The sequence below is a fragment of the Drosophila tropicalis genome, unplaced genomic scaffold (assembly GCF_018151085.1).
Source record: "Drosophila tropicalis isolate 14030-0801.00 unplaced genomic scaffold, ASM1815108v1 contig_845, whole genome shotgun sequence".
In the NCBI taxonomy this organism is placed as follows: Eukaryota; Metazoa; Arthropoda; class Insecta; order Diptera; family Drosophilidae; genus Drosophila; species Drosophila tropicalis.
The window spans coordinates 1374117-1393563 of NW_027173338.1; the positions used below are offsets into that span (position 1 = coordinate 1374117).

General features: G+C 38.7%; 3 protein-coding genes across 3 annotated transcripts; 1 reads left to right on the forward strand and 2 right to left on the reverse strand.

Annotated features, from left to right (window-relative positions):
- Window positions 1–7: 7 nt before the first annotated feature.
- On the reverse strand, window positions 8–2151 carry hll (heimdall). Its single transcript, XM_068295159.1, has 2 exons — window positions 1044–2151; window positions 8–983 (listed from the first exon to the last, which is right to left on the reverse strand). Exons 1-2 carry the CDS (start codon window positions 2141–2143, stop codon window positions 8–10), a joined length of 2076 nt encoding a protein of 691 aa, XP_068151260.1. The 5' UTR covers window positions 2144–2151.
- A 10193-nt stretch (window positions 2152–12344) lies between these two features.
- NimC3 (Nimrod C3) lies at window positions 12345–13049 on the forward strand. Its single transcript, XM_068294728.1, has one exon. The coding sequence runs from the start codon at window positions 12345–12347 to the stop codon at window positions 13047–13049; it is 705 nt and encodes a 234-aa protein (XP_068150829.1).
- A 59-nt stretch (window positions 13050–13108) lies between these two features.
- On the reverse strand, window positions 13109–19258 carry bgm (bubblegum). The gene is made up of 6 exons (XM_068295238.1): window positions 19100–19258; window positions 16452–16699; window positions 15964–16309; window positions 15387–15886; window positions 13938–14529; window positions 13109–13874 (listed from the first exon to the last, which is right to left on the reverse strand). The coding sequence occupies exons 2-6, from the start codon at window positions 16688–16690 to the stop codon at window positions 13551–13553; spliced, it is 2001 nt and encodes a 666-aa protein (XP_068151339.1). The 5' UTR covers window positions 16691–16699; window positions 19100–19258; the 3' UTR covers window positions 13109–13550.
- Window positions 19259–19447: the final 189 nt, after the last annotated feature.

Consider the following 19447-nt stretch of genomic DNA (forward strand, 5'->3'; position numbering starts at 1 on the left):
ACTTAATTTACTTATAGAGCCGTTCAATAACTTGAGCATATTTGGCATGAACAATATTTCGACGTATTTTTAAAGTGGGTCCCAATTCACCAGTGGCCAAGGAGAATTCATGTGGTATTAAAGCAAATTTCTGAACTTTCTGGGCATTGGAAATGGCATTCTTGTTGGCTCGCTTGATGCCAGCTTCGATGGCTTCGAGAAGTTTTGGCTCCGCCTTAATAGCCAAGGCGGCGGTTAGAGCAGCTGCATCATTGGGTAATTGCAGATCAGCCGAAATGCCCAAAAGTTCCGAAAGACGGGTCTGATGTAGTTCCAATTCGTTCAACCATTCAATTGTCTCCTCACGTAATGCATCCAAGGGTATGCCAGTCTTTGAGTCCGATTTGGTTTTCAGTGATATCAACACTGTGAGATATTTGCGATGATCGCCGATAAGAATGACATTACTGACACAAGGTAATTCCTTTTTGATCAGTTCTTCTATGTGAACGGGTGGAATATTTTCGCCTCCAGCTGTTATAATCAGTTCTTTAAGGCGTCCTGAAATTACCACATTACCATGCTCATCCAGATAGCCGAGATCACCGCTGTGCAGCCAACCATCTTCTTTGATAGCCTCCGCAGTCTTATCGGGCTGTCCCAGATAACCCATAAAGTTACTGCGACCACGCATGCATATTTCACCGTGACCATTTGCATCTGGTTCTTGAATCTCAACCTCCAAGCCACAAATCGGTCGGCCAGAGCTGAAGAGATTTGTGATTTCGACATTTAAAGTGATGCCTCCACCGGTCTCCGACATGCCATAGCATTCACCCAAAGGCATATCCAAGCCCAGGAAGAAGTTCTTCATTTCATCCGATACAGGAGCGCCGCCGGTGAGGAAAGATTTACAACTATCAAGTCCCAACATTTGGCGTATGGGACGAATGACACGAGAGGCTAGCCAATATTTCGAAGTCGAATATATAGAATGTTTCTCTCTAGAAATGAAAACTTTGTTTTTTTTTAAAGGAACTTTGTAACAGTTAAGAGAAACTTACCCCAATATGCTGCTCATTTGATGTTGGGCCACAATCTGACGAGCCTTGGCTAAGATCAAACGGGAATATGGCTTGGCTTTGGCCTCTGCAGCAACCAGACGCTCTTGAAACTTCTCAAAGACACGTGGAACTCCAAACATTCTAGTTGGCTTGGCCTTGAGGAATGTCTTCACTAGAGTTCCCTTCAACGCATCTTTATCCGCAAATGTAACACATCCACCATGTTGCATGGCCAGAAATATATCAAAGATTTGAGCTGCTATATGACTCAATGGTAGATAGCTGACCATTCGCTCATTTCCCAATTCTATATTCCGCATTGTCAGATCAATGGCTTTGGTGTCAAAAACTATGCTATCATGTGAAAGCATCACTGCCTTGGGTAATCCCACAGTTCCAGAGGTAAATATAAGCATGGCACATTCATTTGCACAAATACGACTTTCTCGTCGCAAAAGTTCTTCCTTTAAGCTTATTGGGTACACCTTCTCCAGTAGTTTCTGCCAGCTGTAGTAGCCATTCTCCTGATTCACAAACGACTCAAATGGACCATGCAGTTGAATGACAGTCTTCAGACGCGGTAACCTCTCCTTGATGGCTCTCAATTTGGCCATTTGTTGAGCATCATCGACCACACAAACGGTGGCCTCACTAGTATCCAAGACATGACGCACAGCCTCTGCCGAGTTGCTGGGATAGATGCCAGCTACCACACCACCAGCTCTCAAGGCTCCAAATTCGGCGAAGAACCACTCGGGACAATTGAAAGCCAAGACGCCCAAAGAGCTCCGCTCCTCCAAACCAGCATCGATCAGCAAAAGGGCAACCTGTTCTACTTGTTTCTGATAATCCTTGTAGCTCAACGTTGTCCAGCCTTGATCGCCAGCTCCTGGTGTCTCCCAGGTCAAAGCAGGATGTTCTGGATATTTTTCACACGCCTCGCGAAACATCTGCGGCAATGTCGTTGGTGGCAACTCGGACAATGGTCCCGACTCACCCAAACGGAGTTTCACTCCCTCATGGAGTGAGGTACTCGTATAACTCGTGGCAGGCTTTAGTTTGCCACTGTCGATGCTCTGTCTTAGATCCACGTCGTTCATGCTGAAGGCTCGTACAGTAAATGAATGTCAGAACGTTTAACCGACCTCTATTTATGGGCGAGTGATAAGAACGAGAATGTACGAGAGGAGCCAACAGAAGCAGCAGCAGGCAGGCAAGCAGACATATGACGTTGACCATAAAAAGGTTACGGGCTCCGTATATTTATATAATCTCTATTGCTCATAATGTGTCTCTTCAGTGATTAGTCAAATGCTTGATGCTGATTCTACTTCTTAAACTGATTGACCTTTAGACGCACGTGGCTAACCGATAGGAGTCTTTCTGTTGCTCTCTTATCGTTCCACCACCAAAATCTGAGTCGAAACCCTCTTGGGTTCTTGGCTCCTAAGTTCATGTTCCGGCTCTCGATCAGTCATTTGGGGGCAATGGGATCAGCACAATTTTCCCTTTTTTGTTTTGTTCATGGAGATAACATGCTAGACAAAATTTTGATTATGGACACACATTGTACATGTATAAACAATAGTTCCATGTAGTAACAATCCATTTTGTATTGGAGCTAGCAACATGATTTTTATTTTAAATTGATTGAGTGACGAAAATTCAATAAGACTCCAATTACGTCAAATACGTCTTCTCGTCTAAACTTCAATTGAGCTTAAATTCATACGTCTAACTTGAACTAAGGTATAAAGTTTAATTCTGGCTAAACGTTTTATTAAAAGTACCAACTTTTATAACCAATCTAACCATATAACATGTAGACACATAAAGTGTCCTCATTAAAGTTAAAATTACTTTAGAATATCCAAGTCCACCTAGGTCTCCCAAATTCCAGTTCGCTTTGACCTAGTGTTCGGAAATACCATAAACCTGTATAAAAATATATAAGAAACTCATTTTGACTTTTCATTAGATGCTGTTTATAGGTACTCTTAACCTTGAGTTCAGTTTAAATATTCTAATTCTATTTCTCCTAAGATTAGTCACAAAATAGTCAACTAAATTTGTGAAGCTTTAAATAATGCTTATTTGTTTACGCTTAAGCTATAAGTATTTGGACCTTAGGCAAATTTTATTGAATTACTCCAAAGTCAAGGAGCTATACAATTGTTTTCGTTAAAAAATGAACAAAGAAGTCTAGAGAAATATCTGATACATACATAATAAGATGATAAGTAAATATTTTGTATTTAAAAGCACTCTTCGACCAAATTTTTTATATTTCTCAGTTGGATTATTTCTAGTATAAGGAATTGTCCAAATTAAATGACCACTTCGAAGACTTCTTGGGCGCAAGAAGAGCAAAAAAGTCGAATACAATTTGGGGTCAGGATCTCTTGGACTTTCTTCCATGCTTAAAGACATACTTCGGATTCCTTTGAATAGATTTGAATTTTAAATTGAATTCATTTAAAACCTTTATTCGCTTTAAACTTATGGTTTTAATTTATTTCGTAAGCTGCCTAATTAAAAATTTCAAATTAACAACAATTATTCCAAATAGTATCCTTACTTATCAAATTTCCCTCAAAGTTTTCCATTTTGGGTAGCTTAACATTTAGAAAACCCAAAAAAAAACATACTGTATGTAACTGACCTGAGGCAAATGCCCACAGACGATCTCTTAGTATAAAGACCCACCATAAATTCAGAGGGTTAGGTCAGGCATGCATCAATGTGTGTGTGTGTGTGTGTGTATTGTGGGGAAAACTGGGTTACGGTTATCCATATGTGTATATGTATATGTACAGTTCAGGTACAAAGTATATAGGGAAAGTGCGTCTGATGGTTTATTTGTCGTACATAAAACATGATTTTATAGCGGGTATGTCTACCCCTCCAACCCACACACACACACACTCATGTATGCACACCCAGTTGGTCACTCAGCCGCACACATACATACACTTAGGTACACACGCACTCTGCGACACACAAACAGAAGCATTGGGAATAGAAGCAACAGAGGCGGCAGTAAAAAAAAAAAAAAAAATTACTTTCACACAAACACCAGTCCGAAGCTCAGACCCAAAACGCTGGCGTCGTCGTCGTCATCGTCATCATTGACGCTGCTGGCGTCGTCGTCGGCGACGTCGACGTTCAAGCACAGTGTTTGGTCTTCTGCGCGCCTGCTACTCAAACAGTCATTTTTTGTACAAATTTATAATTTATTGTTTAATTTATTTTATTGCAAAATGTCAAAAGTGTCCATCTAACCATGTTGCCGCACATATGTATGTACGTCTGTCTCTCTCTTTCTCTATCTCTCTCTCTCTCACTTGCTATGTAAATATGTAGTCATTTGTATTGTATGTACATGCATGGGCAATGATATCGCAATCAAAATGAAATATTATTAACACAATTGTAATTGTTGTAATTTGTATGCTGCTTGCTTATGTAGTTTGTTGTTATTTTTCTTTTTGCCATCCCCCACTCCTTTTTGCGGCTTATCTTTTATTATGTTTGCCAACAACAACATTATTATGAAATTATTTACCAATGAACAGCAGCCCATGAATCCGTAACAAGTGTAGGCAATTCAGCGATTGGAGCTTATGGTGGAAGGGGGTCGGATATCGGGGAGTGGGGAGTGGCAAATAGCGCGAGCAACTAAGGAGAGAGTGTATGAAGAATAGTCGGTGGGTAAGAGGCAAGGTGGGGGGTACTGAGGGAGGAGTGTGTTTATTGCATCAAAACTACACACAACACAAATAGTTGCAGTTGTTGTTTTTTTTTTGTTTTGTTATAGTATTTTTGTACATACAAATCTATGGCTAAGTGTGTGTGTGTGTGATATGTGTAACGGTATATGGGGAAATTATATCAAATAAAGCGAAAGATAAAAATCGGAGAGCTTTACATATATACAAATACTTCTCTATATATACAAATATATAATGTAAGTAAGTATCTGTGTAGATATGAATATATGTATGCATGTTTTTTTGTATATATCTTTAGATAGTTGTAAATGGATGAATTTTGTGTGGGGAGGAGGGACATACAATAGGCATCTGGGCATTTCTACTGCAAAAGAAAGCTCACCTTAACTACCAACTAACAACAAACGGTAGCAATAAAATAATTCAGTTTTAGAGTGGACCTTATAGGGACATAACGATTTACATATGCGAGAATCTGTCATTAGAAAAGATACACCCACAATGTCAGCGTAATTCTATCCATATCTGAATAATAAAGACTAATATTGACGCAGTTTAAAACTTAAACTGGAGGTTTGAAATGACTAATAAGAATTTACGAACCTTACAAAATTATTTTGGGAGTTGTGAGACACTTATTTTAATAAACAAACAAACTATGTTGGCTTTCCTATTAGTACTTCAAAACGTAAATATTTATCCGATTGTACTATCGCAAAATTGTCCTACATTTATGAAATGCATTTTAATGGTCTGTCTTGCTATAGAATTCAGATTTTCATGTGGAAGTTTTGCATTCTTAAAGGTTTGGCTTTAAAGAGATTGAAAGAAGAAAATTCTTTATAAAATAAAGTCCATCCTAAAAGAAAATAATCAAGAATTTCTAGGCAATCAAACGATATGGGAATTGATACTGACGACGAGGGTATACCCTAAAAAAGTTACACACACAGAAATGGTTTGTATGTCTACCATTACAAACAATGATGTAAAGGACAAACATGATGTACATTAAGGACATGTAAGTGCATACATCCTCTTCTTGCAGAGGGTATGAAACAATTTGATTTGAGTTTCCGTTGTTCAAGGCCAACAACTAATAAAAGAAACAACGTTTATGCCCACATAAGCAGCATAGGATATCCAAATATCTCATATCTTTCTCACTTACCCCTCAAAAGACAGCTGAGGTCAAAAGGGTTCGTTTTTATTTTCTGTTTCCCCCGCCCGCTTGATGACTGGGCGTAGTGCGTTGTCGTCTTTCCATTCATATTTCTAGCGGTTAGCCTTAAGTTTTTCTATAGCTGAAATGACATGCATACTTACAAACATACATATGTATGTATGCACATATATTATGTACTCTATATGTTTTGATGTACATGCATACATAAATACGTACTTGTGTGAGCCTATTCTTCGTCTTTTTGCATATGTAATACCGACAAAACATTGTGTTTTGTTGTACATACAATTTACACGCACCAATCTCATGTAGTATGCTGTGGTGGGGGGTGGTGGTATATGGGCGGAGAGGAGAGATTCGAATAATACAACATGAGCATGTGCATGTCTGTGACTTTTGTAGATTTGTTTGTGTACATATAGATATAGCGAAATAACCCGGCGCACAGCATTGATTAGCAAGAGGCCAGACCGAAAGACCCCCCGACCGAATACAAAAGCCAAAGCGAAAAAAAAAAGTTCATACGAGCAGCAGCAGCAGCAAGTGAGCCAGACAAAGCTACAACAGCAGCAACAACAACAAGTACACACAACAATAAAGAAGCAGCACATATTCATGCACATACCACACACACACACACACTGGCACACTCGCAAACGATACACACACTAAACTACTGCTATGTAGATGTTGTTGGGGAGGGGTTTGGGGTATAGGTCGGGCAGTAAGGCGGAGGGCAGATAAACAACATTTATATTCATGTACCGAGCAACAGAAGTGCGGCAAACACACACACACACACACACACGCGCACTCTCTCGCAGCGGCAGTGGGGCGGACAGACAGACATAAAAAGCGAAACGAAAATCAAATAACATGTGTATACATATATTGACAAACAAGCGTGTACATACATATTCCTCACACACATGTATATTGCATTGCCTTTGTATCCCCTTCTGGCATTTGGCCACTCCCCTCCCCCACATCATGCAACTAAACTCATTTCTACTTGCCAAGCATATCAGTCAGAATGGGAAAGATAACAACAACAATATACATATATTAACCCGCTCTCACTTGTCATTCTCTCTCTGACTCTCTCTCTTTCTTTCTGAGAGGTCTTTCTATCACTCTCTCTGTCTCTCTCTCTCTCTCTCTTCTACTGACCAGTCAGTCATTCGCATAAATAGCAATTACAATAACAACCGGTATTTAAAACTGTGCTTATTTCTATTAATACCATCATTAACACAACAAAGCACTAACAACTCTTCAAGATATCAACAGGTGACAAAATTGTCAGAGTCAATGTGAAAGGCTGTCCCCAAACTCAATGACTCTTGACGACTTTGACACATTTGTCTGGTGTACAGCTGCATAGGTATTGACTGATATGGGAAGGCCTATTCAAATTCACACAAATCTATTGACCGTTTGATAATAGATATTTAACCAATATCTTACCCTTGTTGGCCAAATGAAACTGATCATCGATCTATAATCAATATCTTAATATTAAAACTATTTTCGCCCATCGATCTATGTATATTTTAAAATCTGAACGGTAATGAAAGTCAAAAGACTAAAAGAAGTAGTAGATGCGTCTTAAATGTGTCCTTTATATATGTACATGTGTATGTATGTTACTCTATTACATTCTTAGAAGATTTAAGCCTTAAAGTTTAAGGAATCGAAACGTGTATATACAAATACATACATACAAACAGCATTTGTTTACATATTTTAGGACATTTCTGTAATATAATCGAAAAAGTTTTATTTACATTATTAGACCACTTAAAGCACAAAAATGTAGATTTGACTCCCCAATATCTACAACTACATATATCCCTACTGCTATTAAACAACATACATGTAGTATCTAGCTTTGTTCTTTATATTAAATATACATATGTATGTAGGTACATTAAGATTCGGAACTCGGATTTTGGCATAACATGAGCCTTTAGTATTTCACTCAAGATCAAAGACTTAATGTCTGGTCTTAAGTACCGCAAAACTTAATGCGGTTTTGTTTTTATTCCACCTTTTGACCAACCACAAGACTTTTTCGTATTTTGGTTCCAAAACGATTCCAAAGAAGTTTTACTTAAGAAACAATTATGCGAAATGTTTTGTTAAATCGAACCTTCCCTCCGTTTATGTAACATTTTAAACACCCTTGAACCAAACCTTAAAGGACAAGACTTATAAGTGGTAATCCATCGTTTATCGGTATCCTATTAAAGGCATACTAAAAGATACATTTGCTTATCTATTAGAGGCATAAATGCACATTCGTTATGCACAAATGCACTTACGTCATTCGAACCTCACAAGACCATTGTATGTTCTTGGACTTTTGCCTGCTAATCGCTTGACCGAAGAAGCCACAAAAGCCTATGGCTTCTATAATATGTATGTTTTCCATTCTCAATACCCCATCAGTGCCATCGTCGTCATTATTGTCACTGTCATAAGGCCCTGGGCTTGGGTCTTATCTGTTTTTGGCTACGCATCGATGAGATGCAGTCTCTGTTTTCGATGATGCCGCACTTTGCGTCTCCATAATGGAAAATTCTCCAGGCCTACTATTCAGATTCGAATTGAAATGGGGTATATGAGGGCAATTATTTATGCGTTGTCATGATTATACGACCAATGAATGTTACATGCCAGCCCAGATAAGCTGAAAACTGAATTCAAGCAGACTCAACGGAAGATAACCAAGTAATGTCAACTATCAATTGTGTAAGTCATGATTGAAATTGAAGTTGGGGGAAATGTTTTGCTATGAAAATGAAATCAAATACATGCACTTGTTTAAAGACATGAACAAAAATTTAATTTCATTCAACACTACTTGAAAGATTATAAGCAAAATGATTTAGTTTCCTTTGAACTACATATTCAATTAAGTTAAACATTCTGACACTGAACGATGTTCACAAGGGAGAAAGTGCTTTAAAATAATTTAAATAACCGAAAAGGCAAATTTTAAAAAACCATTTGGGATTCAAAAAGCTAAAAAGTAATTTTTTTTTGAAAAATAACTTCCTTGACCTTACATTTGTTTTCTCTTTTTTGATATTTCTTTTATTTATAACTGTTAAAGCTGGATTAATAATGGTCTACTTGAAGGTATAAGGTAGGAAAACATTGTTTATTTTAGTTAAACAAGATCAATTCCTCAAGTATCTAAATTCTATGTCATCAATGGATCACTTTGGGTCTCAGGAAAACAGATGGACTCGCCAAAAGTAATTTCCATAATTTCTAAAAATATTTTTTAAGTGTACTAATCTATTTGTTAAATCAAATATTTTAATTTTTGGTTCTTTTTTTTAAAACTGAAGAAGTGATTTAGGACCAATTCAGGACCTTCTAGGATAAACCGTATAGTTGTATACGGGAAAACGTTTAATCTCGAATCTAAAGCAGCTAAAAATGGATAATAGAATTTGTAAAAACTTGATCTATTGATGCCAAACCGTTTAAGTCGTTCTTATACTTATGGCCTCGCTAGTTAAATGTACCGCGGAGCAGGCTAATTTTTCTGACTGCCAGTGTTTGTGTGGCAAATCATGAAACGTTTAACTCGTATGAAGCACCCGCTGAATGCCGATAATCACAACAAATTAAGTTGTTGTAGTTGTTGTTGGTGTAGCTAACATATGTATGTACATACATACATGCATACTGCTTTTGCTACGTCATCATCGTCATTATCGTCATCGTCATCATGATGAGAGCAAGCGTTGGGCTCACTCAACTTATCGGCACACATGGATGTACATACATACATACATATGTGTGTACATGTGTATGAACAAGTCAGACAGCATACAACATACAGGTTACATATGTTTTCACCAAAACTTACACCCATACATATTTAAATTGCTCGACGTCACAGTGCCCCCCCACCTGACTGCTCGTCTTTCCGCCCTCCCCACTTACCTATTATATTTCATTTTCATGCCCATTTCTGGTTTTGGCTTTCGCTTTGCTTCTGCTTGCTTCGCTTTTATTTTGTATACATGTTCATATGTACATATGTGTTTTCCTTTTTTTTTTCTCTTCTGCTCATTACAACTGTATGTACATATATATTTGTACAAATATACACACATATATTCATTTATATGTGCATGCTAGCTAGATACTTACATACATATGTAAAAACACACAACATTACGTACAAAGTTTGTTTTTTTTTTTTTTTGAAGAGAACGTCGCCGACGTCGTCGCCTGTTACCGTTTTAGCTTCTCATATGGGGTAACATTAAAGTCCGTCTACTACACCAGCTACAAGTACAACAACAACAGCAACAACATTGCATACACATATTTGCCTTTTGCCTCTGACTACATTTTTGCCTTTGCCTGCTAATCACTTCTGTTCGCCTGCTTTCGGCTCATGTTTATTTGTATATATCGAGCAACACAAACGCACAATATTCATATGCAAAACTTAGTCGATGTCGTTGTATGTACACACATGTGTAGCGGGTATGGCTATGAATGGATGGTTGGTTGGTTGTTTGGATGGTTGTCCCGCCCAGCCTTCGCGCCCTCCCCACGCCCATCAGTATCTGTCTTTACATATACGAACATACATATTTATGCAGATAGCTATGAGATACCCGTACAGCATGTTAGCTAGTAAGTAGGTAGTAGGTAAGGTATGTACATACGTTTGTAGATACATATGTATGTACATATAATACTTATCCAACTTGTGTTTTGGGAGACCAGACAACAAACACAATATGGTTAGGCTAGCACTCTCTGGAATAGTAAGCGGCGACGTTGACGTTGGCATTAGCAAAAGTCGGCATTTGCTCAGCTGTTTTTTTTCCGCCTTTTCTCAGATATTAATGATGTATGTACATATGTATATACAAATGTATGTAGATATGTACATACATACATCTTTGCAATGCCAGTGGTGGTTTTGTCATTTTGTCGACAAAATACAAGTTGTTCTAAGAAGATATTCAAAAGACACCTCAAAAGTCTGCGGAGTAAGGAAGGTTGCTCTGAAGAAATGGTTATGAAAGGACTTTGGCATTTATTTAACTAATTTTTATTCAGGTATTGACAGGGGTTGATCTAGGGGAAACTTTGCCCCTTGAACGCTGAAACAAAATACAAAGCTTTTTTAACAAATTTATAACATTTCCTTTCTTAAAATTAGTCTATTAGAGTATTATTTTTTATCCACAGGATATCCCAAAACTTCTATAAATGTTTTAAAAAAGTAAATTCTTGTATTTGAGATAAAGTTTCATCCAATTCAAAACCCTAGAAGATAAATGAGTATCTAATATCGATAAATAGTTAATTGTCCTTATTTAGACACTTGTCTAGTTGTTCAGAGTTGTAAGGTGTCTAACAAATTTAGCCGGAGGACTACGCGAGAGTGTCCTACATAGAACACAAATTTAATTTAAACGATGTAATTCTTTGCCTGTAAGTATGCAATACAATTGAATAAGTTTTTACATCGAAGCCTAAAATTATGCAATTAAAAATACAAATTATTCAAATTAATCTTATTTTGGATTTATGTTTAAAATTAAAAAATTTAAGTTTAAACCTTAAACTAGTGTTTTTTTTTTTACATGTCTTTTGTTTTTATGTGTGTACAATGTATGTATATTTCATTACATTATTGAAATTCAACAAATCATTTCTAGAGACGCTTGGCTACACAAACCCATACAGTTCAACAAAATAGACGCACTTCAAGACAGGATTATCTCATTTGCCACTTAATTTGTTAACGTTTAGACAGGAACACTTTTCTATAGACGCATCTGTTCATAGAAGCTATTGGAGGGTCCGGAAGGTTCTAAAGTACAACTCCTCAGTTCACCGGGCCATATTTGTATGTAAGTCTGCAGAAAAATCAACTTAAAGGAATTATTTTGATTATAGTGATCGAACGCTTACCTGGATGCCATCTATTTGGCTTGAAGTTCGGTTGTAGTTAATCTAATGACTTTTCTGTAGCGAAAAATATATCAAGAAGCCCATGAGAAGGTATACCATTGCGAAAGTAATCCATCTTTGATTGCATAATTCAACGAAACTTCTTCAATTGAACATAGAACGAAACTGCAGCTCTGATCGACATTCCAGGAACTTGGAACATGTTCGATGTGAAATGTCTGATCAAGTCGTCTCGGTACATTTCCAATGCTGCGACAACTCCCTGATAAGACGACATTTGCAAAACAAACGATGTAACGACTTATCATCATCTGGCAAACTGTCTGCCTTGTCTGTCCCAAGAGGATGGTCGAACAAAAGAATTTCACTTTTATCAACTGATGCTGCGTTTAGTGCACTTGGAGTGGCCACAAAGTACGCACAATGCTGTCGGCTATCGCAGCCGTGGTTCCACTACTCCTCTTCAGTGTGGGTCTAATGGCGTCCACCGGTCTGGGCTTTGCCATTACGAATGGTCATTGCCAAAAGAATATTAGTGTCAAGTACCAGGTGCCGGTTACCAAGTCTCCAAGTGGCAGCACTGATACGGAGCAGTATGTCGTCTATGAGGAACGCATTCGCTGGGATACGGTTCAAGTTTGTTGCCCTGGTTATCGTACAATACTTTTCGGATTCTGTGAACCCATCTGTCTGGAGGCCTGTCCCGCCCACAGCTACTGCATGGAACCCAACAAATGCCGTTGCATGCGGGGCTATGAGCATTCATATCATCATCAGCATTCCCATCAGCATCAGCATAAGAACCACGAGTTCAATTGTCGTCCCATTTGCCATGGCGGTTGTCCGGAGCACAGCCAATGCATTGCTCACAATGAATGCGAATGTCGTGCCGGGTATAAGGATGTGAGCAGTTGGTTTAGTTTGAATTTAAAATGTGAACGCATTAAATGTGGTCAAGATCAACGTTATGATGTCCATCGTCATGCTTGCACTAAGATCGAGATGAGTGTGGAGGAGCTAATGCAACGTGTAGCAGAACGTTTGGCCAAAGGTTTAGAAGATGGCAGTGAATCACCAATTGCTGTGGAGGAGGCGCAAGAGCAGCCTGAACAATCAAAGCAGAGGTAGAGGGGAATTCCACTTATCCCGATTAATATTCCATTCTAAACCATTTGCAATCACATCTCTTTTAACATATATCTAAGCAAAAATATTTATTGTATAAATTTCAGACAATAAACAATTTTGTTTTTTGTTTTTTTTGTTTTGTATCTTGCGTTTCAAGTAAATAAAAAATAAAAACAAATTAAATACAATTTGCTTGTTAGACTTAAAAAGTACTAAGTATAAAAGATCTCTCTATATAGTATATACACCTATATATAACTATGTATATATATTATATATGTGTGTAGAAATCAGAATAGTTTGTTGATCTAAGGACTATTTGTAGGCACAAGCATACCAGCATAATTGTCCTAAACGTTGACTCCAGTGTCAACTCGTTCTCTATCCTAAAACTGGCACTCAATGAATGGCATAAGAAGTCCGTTAAATTCAGTTAATTCAGTTTTTGTGTGTTTGTTGTTGGTTTAAAGCTCAGGTTCCTAAATGATTCTCTTTCGCTTTTTAGGCATAGAGTTTCTCAATCTCATCGGCATATTGTTTAGCTACCACATTGCGCTTGACCTTTAGAGTGGGTCCCAATTCACCGGTGGGGATGGAGAAATCATGTGGCAAAATGGTAAACTTTTGCACCTTTTGGGCATTCGAGATGGAGTGTTTGTTGGCCCGTTTAATGCCATCCTCAATGGATTTCCATACCTTGGGGCATGGGCCAGCCTTAAGGATTTCCGAGAGAGTCTTGTATTCAACTCCCAATGATTTCATCCATACCGAAGACTCGTGGGTAAGCTCATCCAGTGGCTCGCCAGTATCCTTATCCAGTTCGGTCTGCCGCAAAGAATATGAGGTTAGTTATCTTCTGAAAAATTGTAGCTTCTATGTGAAACTCACCTTAATAGTTAGCAACACAGTAAGATATTTACGTTGCTCACCCACCAGGAAGGCATTGGAAATACCATCCAATTCCTTTTTAATCATATTCTCAATATGAACTGGGGGAATATTCTCTCCGCCGGCTGTAATAATAATCTCCTTGGAACGTCCTGTTAGGCAAACATAACCCTTATCATCAATGTAGCCCAAATCACCGGAATGCAACCAGCAATCGTCATCCAGTGACTCTTCGGTCTTCTCCTTGTTGTCAATGTAACCCATGAACACATGACGTCCACGTATACACAATTCACCATGTCCGCTTTCATCCTTATTGATGATCTTCGACTCACAGCCGGGCATCGTTTTGCCAATGGAATTGAGCGCCACCGAGTCAGGCAGGCAAATGGTATGACATCCTCCAGTCTCTGACATGCCAAAGGCATCAAGAATTTTCAAATCCAAACTAAGGAAATATTTCTTGGTCTCCGGTGACATAGGAGCAGCGGCGCTGACCAAAGTAACCACATGATCGAAACCCAAGGCCTGTTTCACCTTGGACATGATGAGCGACTTGGCAATCTTGTAACGAAAGCCGCCGGAGGTTTTGCTGTAAGTGTGTTAAATGTGAAAAGTTTAATTACAATTTTGTTTAAATTATGAGTTGGCAACTACAACTTTTTAGATTTTGCACACTAAAGTAGGCAAAAAGGATTCGAGCTACACTTTTAAAGATAACTCTTATTAAGCTCAAGTCAAAAAAGTCTTTGAGTGTATCAAGTTATCTCTTAGAATCTTCTCAGAATCCTCTTTTTCTAATGTCTCTAATCTAATCACTGCTAAAGCACTTTTTGTATACCCTTGCAAAGGGTAAAAGCGATTTCGACCTTTTAGATTGCCGAACCTCTTAATTGAATTCTAAGGTTTTTGAGGTAAATTTGGTATCTTAGAGTTTTTGGCATATTTGGGCTGTTTTTGAAATGGTTGCCCATAATGATGAAATTGCAATTGTCTGAATTTAGGAAATGGTTTTAGACATCGAGTAATGTAAAGAGTATTTAAGCTTCTACAATCCTGAAGTCTAGTTTTCCTTGATATTTTTTACACGCTAGCCAAATATCTCCTAGAAAATCCCGATGTGTTTACTCCTTGGCTCGTGTCCGCCATGGCATGTTCTGGTAAATGCCAGCAAGGAGCTTTCGCTGGCAGGTTCAACGTGACGTATGAGGAATGTTGTTGTCAGTGATTTTCGCTTAAAACCAGAGCACGCCGTTGCCAAGCGATGTACTTGCATAATTTAGCGGGCCAAAACACAGCAGAGGCTGGCCGGGATTGTGCATAGGAAGGGAGTTGGAAGCCACTTTAACTGTGCATCCTTTTTGCATAATTTATGCGCACACAAAGTTAAAGTTGAAGCACATTTTTTGTTTTTTTTGTTGTTGTTTTTGTAGGCTCTTTGCTACTTACCCTTGACTCTCCATGTAGTGCTTCAATGTGATGCCCTTGGCCCAGCCGGCAAGCATTTTTTTGAAGCTACCACTGGAACTGGCAACGGCAACCATACGTTCCTGGAACTTTTCATAGACCCTGGGAACGCCCATGAATCGTGTGGGACGGGCATCTTGCAATGATTTGACCAGGGTTCCCTTTAGAGCATCCTTATCGGCAAACCAAATACAGCAGGCAATGGCAGCCGCCGTGTAAATGTCAACCGTTTGGGCAGCCACATGGGAAAGTGGTAAATACGATACTATAGATTCAGCTCCCACCACAATCTTCTCCAGCGATTTGACAATGCCGCGTGCATCGAAGGTGATGTTATCGTGTGACAGCATTACACCCTTGGGCATACCGACAGTGCCGGATGTATAGACCAGACAACAGCATTCATTGATGGCAATATTCTCCAGACGCTGCTTGAACTTGTCCTCCACATCGCTAACGTTCATCGACTCAATTTCCGACCACTGCAAGAAAAGAAGAAGGGAATACCCCATTATCAAATGAAAGTTTAATGAAGATTAAAACCCACTCAAACACTCACCCTATAGTAGCCATCCTCCTTCTTCAGGTATGGAGCATAGGGTTCTTGAATCTGAATGGCAGCCTTTAGATTGGGCAACTTATCGCGTATGGCGTGAATTTTATCCATCTGCTTGGAATCATCGACCACAACGATCTGTGCCTTGGAGTTATCCAACACATGAAGGACAGCGTCTGCAGAATTTGTGGTATAGATGCCAGCTATAATACCGCGTGCATGTATGGCACCCATGGCCGAGTAGAACCATTCCGCGCAATTGAAGGCCAGCACACCAACCGAATGATGCTCCTCTAGGCCCAGTTTAATGAAGGCTTTGGCCACCTGATGTACTTTTTGCTCATATTGTCTGTCGAATGGAAAGATGATGGCATCAGGTGGGTTGGGTTGTCGGTTGATTAAATTCAATCAACGTTAAACGAATTTCGCCAAGAAGCGTAAAAATCGAAAGCCGAGCTAATTAGCTTAGCAACTTCTCTCTCGATGCTTACCTGTAGGTAACAGTCGTGTAGCCATTTTTGCCGTTCTTTGAACGCAGCGCCGGATACTCGGGATAATTGTTGACAGTGCGCTTCAGGAGTCCGGGTATGGAGATGGGTTCCTCGGCACCGAGTCCATCCTTATGCATCCGTATCTTAACCGCCTCTGTGGGTACGGTGGTGCGATAGACCTCCGCTGGCCTCAGGCGATTGGGGCCAGGACGATTAAAGAGCGCCTCGTTTGTGGACATTTCAATTGACTGTGAAAACAAAATCGAATTGATGTTAGTTCATTTTCTTGATTGACCACACAATCACCTCATCTACGGCTAAAGTACATGCGTTTTTTTCTACCCATATATGTATGTATACATATATTGTATATAAATATTTTCATCTAAACGATAAGAGCTGAAAACTTGAAAGGCCTGTGTCAAGGCTTCCGTTTCATATGAATAAAATAGGTTCTTATCGTCAAAAGATTATTACTTAACACCTGATTATTGGTCGGCCAACTTTGAAGAGGGGGTCATATATAAGTGTATACCAAAAAACAGATGACGGCTCAAACTACCAAAGAGTCGGTTACTTCCTTCACTTGGCTTTCACCTGTTACCATGACGATCGAATAAGGTATCCAATTGCTCAGCAGGTTATATAATAACTTATCTAGCTATACCACAAAAACACACGCTACCAGAAGTCTGTCCAAACATAGTTGATATTATTTCCCTGTTACCAAAGTCCATTCTTCGTAATTCTTCTGATATCTATATACACAAAAGTTCCATGACTTGTGTTCCATAACATTTTATTAATCAATAAATAGTCGACAGTCGCCAACTTGCTAAAAAGGGGAAAAAAACCGATAAGAACAACCCAAAATACCCACGAAATAATAGAAACTAAAGAATAGTCAAAATACTTCCACAGAATTTAAATAAGGCAAGCACGAAGGAAAAAATACACCTCTAAGACACCTGACTTAGGCACAGTCCAAAGGGTCAGCTGTAATAGCAGATAGAGTACGGAGTAACGCTCGAATGTGATTATTTTTGATTGATTGACACCCAACGTGTCGTGGAAATAGACAAAAACATTAAAAGTGAATAATTGGCGCTTTTAACTTGTTGGAAAGACTCATAACCTTTAGGTAAATCATTTCATAATTGAGATGTTATTGCAGGGCGCAATATGTTCATTCATTTCTTTCCTACTTTTTTTTTTTGGGTGGGAATACGATTATCACTTGAGTAAGTTCAAATATAAACACCATAAATCATATGAAAGAAACACAGCAACCTCTTCGTGGTGATGAATAAACACTAAGGCACGCGACGAACTCATGTTCGTAATTATAAAATCAAATTATGAATAGAAATCAAGTTTAATGGCTGCGTAATAGTACAAGTTGATCGTCAGGTTGTCGACTTGGGTATTACCACTAATTAGAATGTTTTGAAAAGCTGCTATACAGATCAATTTGAAGTAGATCGACTGAAGTTGATTACGAAGCTTAATATGAACTGACTAGTTGGGAAAATTATAAAGTCGAAAGGACTTACCAAAGTATAACCTGTTATACAGAGAAAATTGAATGGCTATATGTATAAGTGGTTCAAGTGTGATATTATTAAAGTCCACATTGGTTATTAAAGTCCAAAAGGATAATCTGTTATTAACAATGTATAAGATACAATATGTTTTCTATTCCAAAGTTTACTGTTATATAAAAACTTTACGACTTTAATGATAGGCTACTATTACATAGAAGTTATTTATCTATCATTCTTTGTTATCTACATATAAAAGGGAATAGAAACTACACGAAACTTGTTCTTCCTTTTGCCTGATATGCTCTAGAGTTTTACGTTTCCAGGGTATTACAATATACAACTTAATATAATCCAGCGGCGCAGTATCAGGAAACACTAGTCGGACTCAATCATAGAAAACCGGCTTTTTGTGATAAGCCGTTGTCGAGACATTTTCCGTTCAAACTCGCCTGATCCTAAGACTCATTGCAGCACACTATGGAAAAGTTACACATAATAGTTTTTGGTTTAAAGATTTATGTACAACAAAATTGAAAAAGAGAGGCAGAACAAGCGTGTGAAAACAAAACTGATAATAGGCCAAGCGACATCTAAAAATATTTGCCCAAAAGACTGCGAGATTCTCGCCAACGCAGACGTCGACGATGACGACGACGACGACCACGACAAATGACAACACAAGAGATGGAAAGGGGGGGATGAAGCATTTTTGGTTATTTGGTTCATTCTCTTCGGAATTGGGGAATAGATGGACAGAATGGTAGGGCAAGAAAGAGAGCGAGAGTGGGTGAGGTGAGATGTCCACTCTATGTAAAAGAGGCTCGCTCGATCAAACCAAACGAAGATGGCAAAATATAGCGGTAAGCATGACAATGAACCCGAATCGAAGTGCACTGACCCACTAAAAACCAAAGACGAAAGTCTAAAGAAGAGCAAAAATAAAACAAAATTTTTTTTTTTTTTTTTTTGCTGCCTTAGAGAAACAAAAATTGGATTCTTTCTATTATCTTTTTCTTTTTTGCACGTGTTCGAGGGAAGTCACGCACTTGTTTTCATATTTGTCAATGTTTTTTTGTTTTTTTCTTTTGGTTTTGGCCAACTTACATAATTTACGTGTTGACTTAAAAAACTGTTGGATATTCCGTAAAAATTTTGACGGTTTTTAATAATTTGTTGTGGTTCTTAGAGGGGTCTATTCCTGTTCTTGAGACACGACGACACACAAACGACCGCAAGCAGCGAGGGCAAAGCGTGAACTGATCGCGCTCTTCAGGATCGGATGCTATAGAAAACGTTGCTGGTGTCGATCGACGTTGACGTCGACGTTGTTGTCGTTGTCGTCGTCGTCGCCGTCGTCGATACCTGCTGCCAACAGCAAATGCCGCTGTGTTATGTATTTCTTATCAACAATTGGGGGGGATATATGCATATGGCCTTCTCACTCGCACTTTG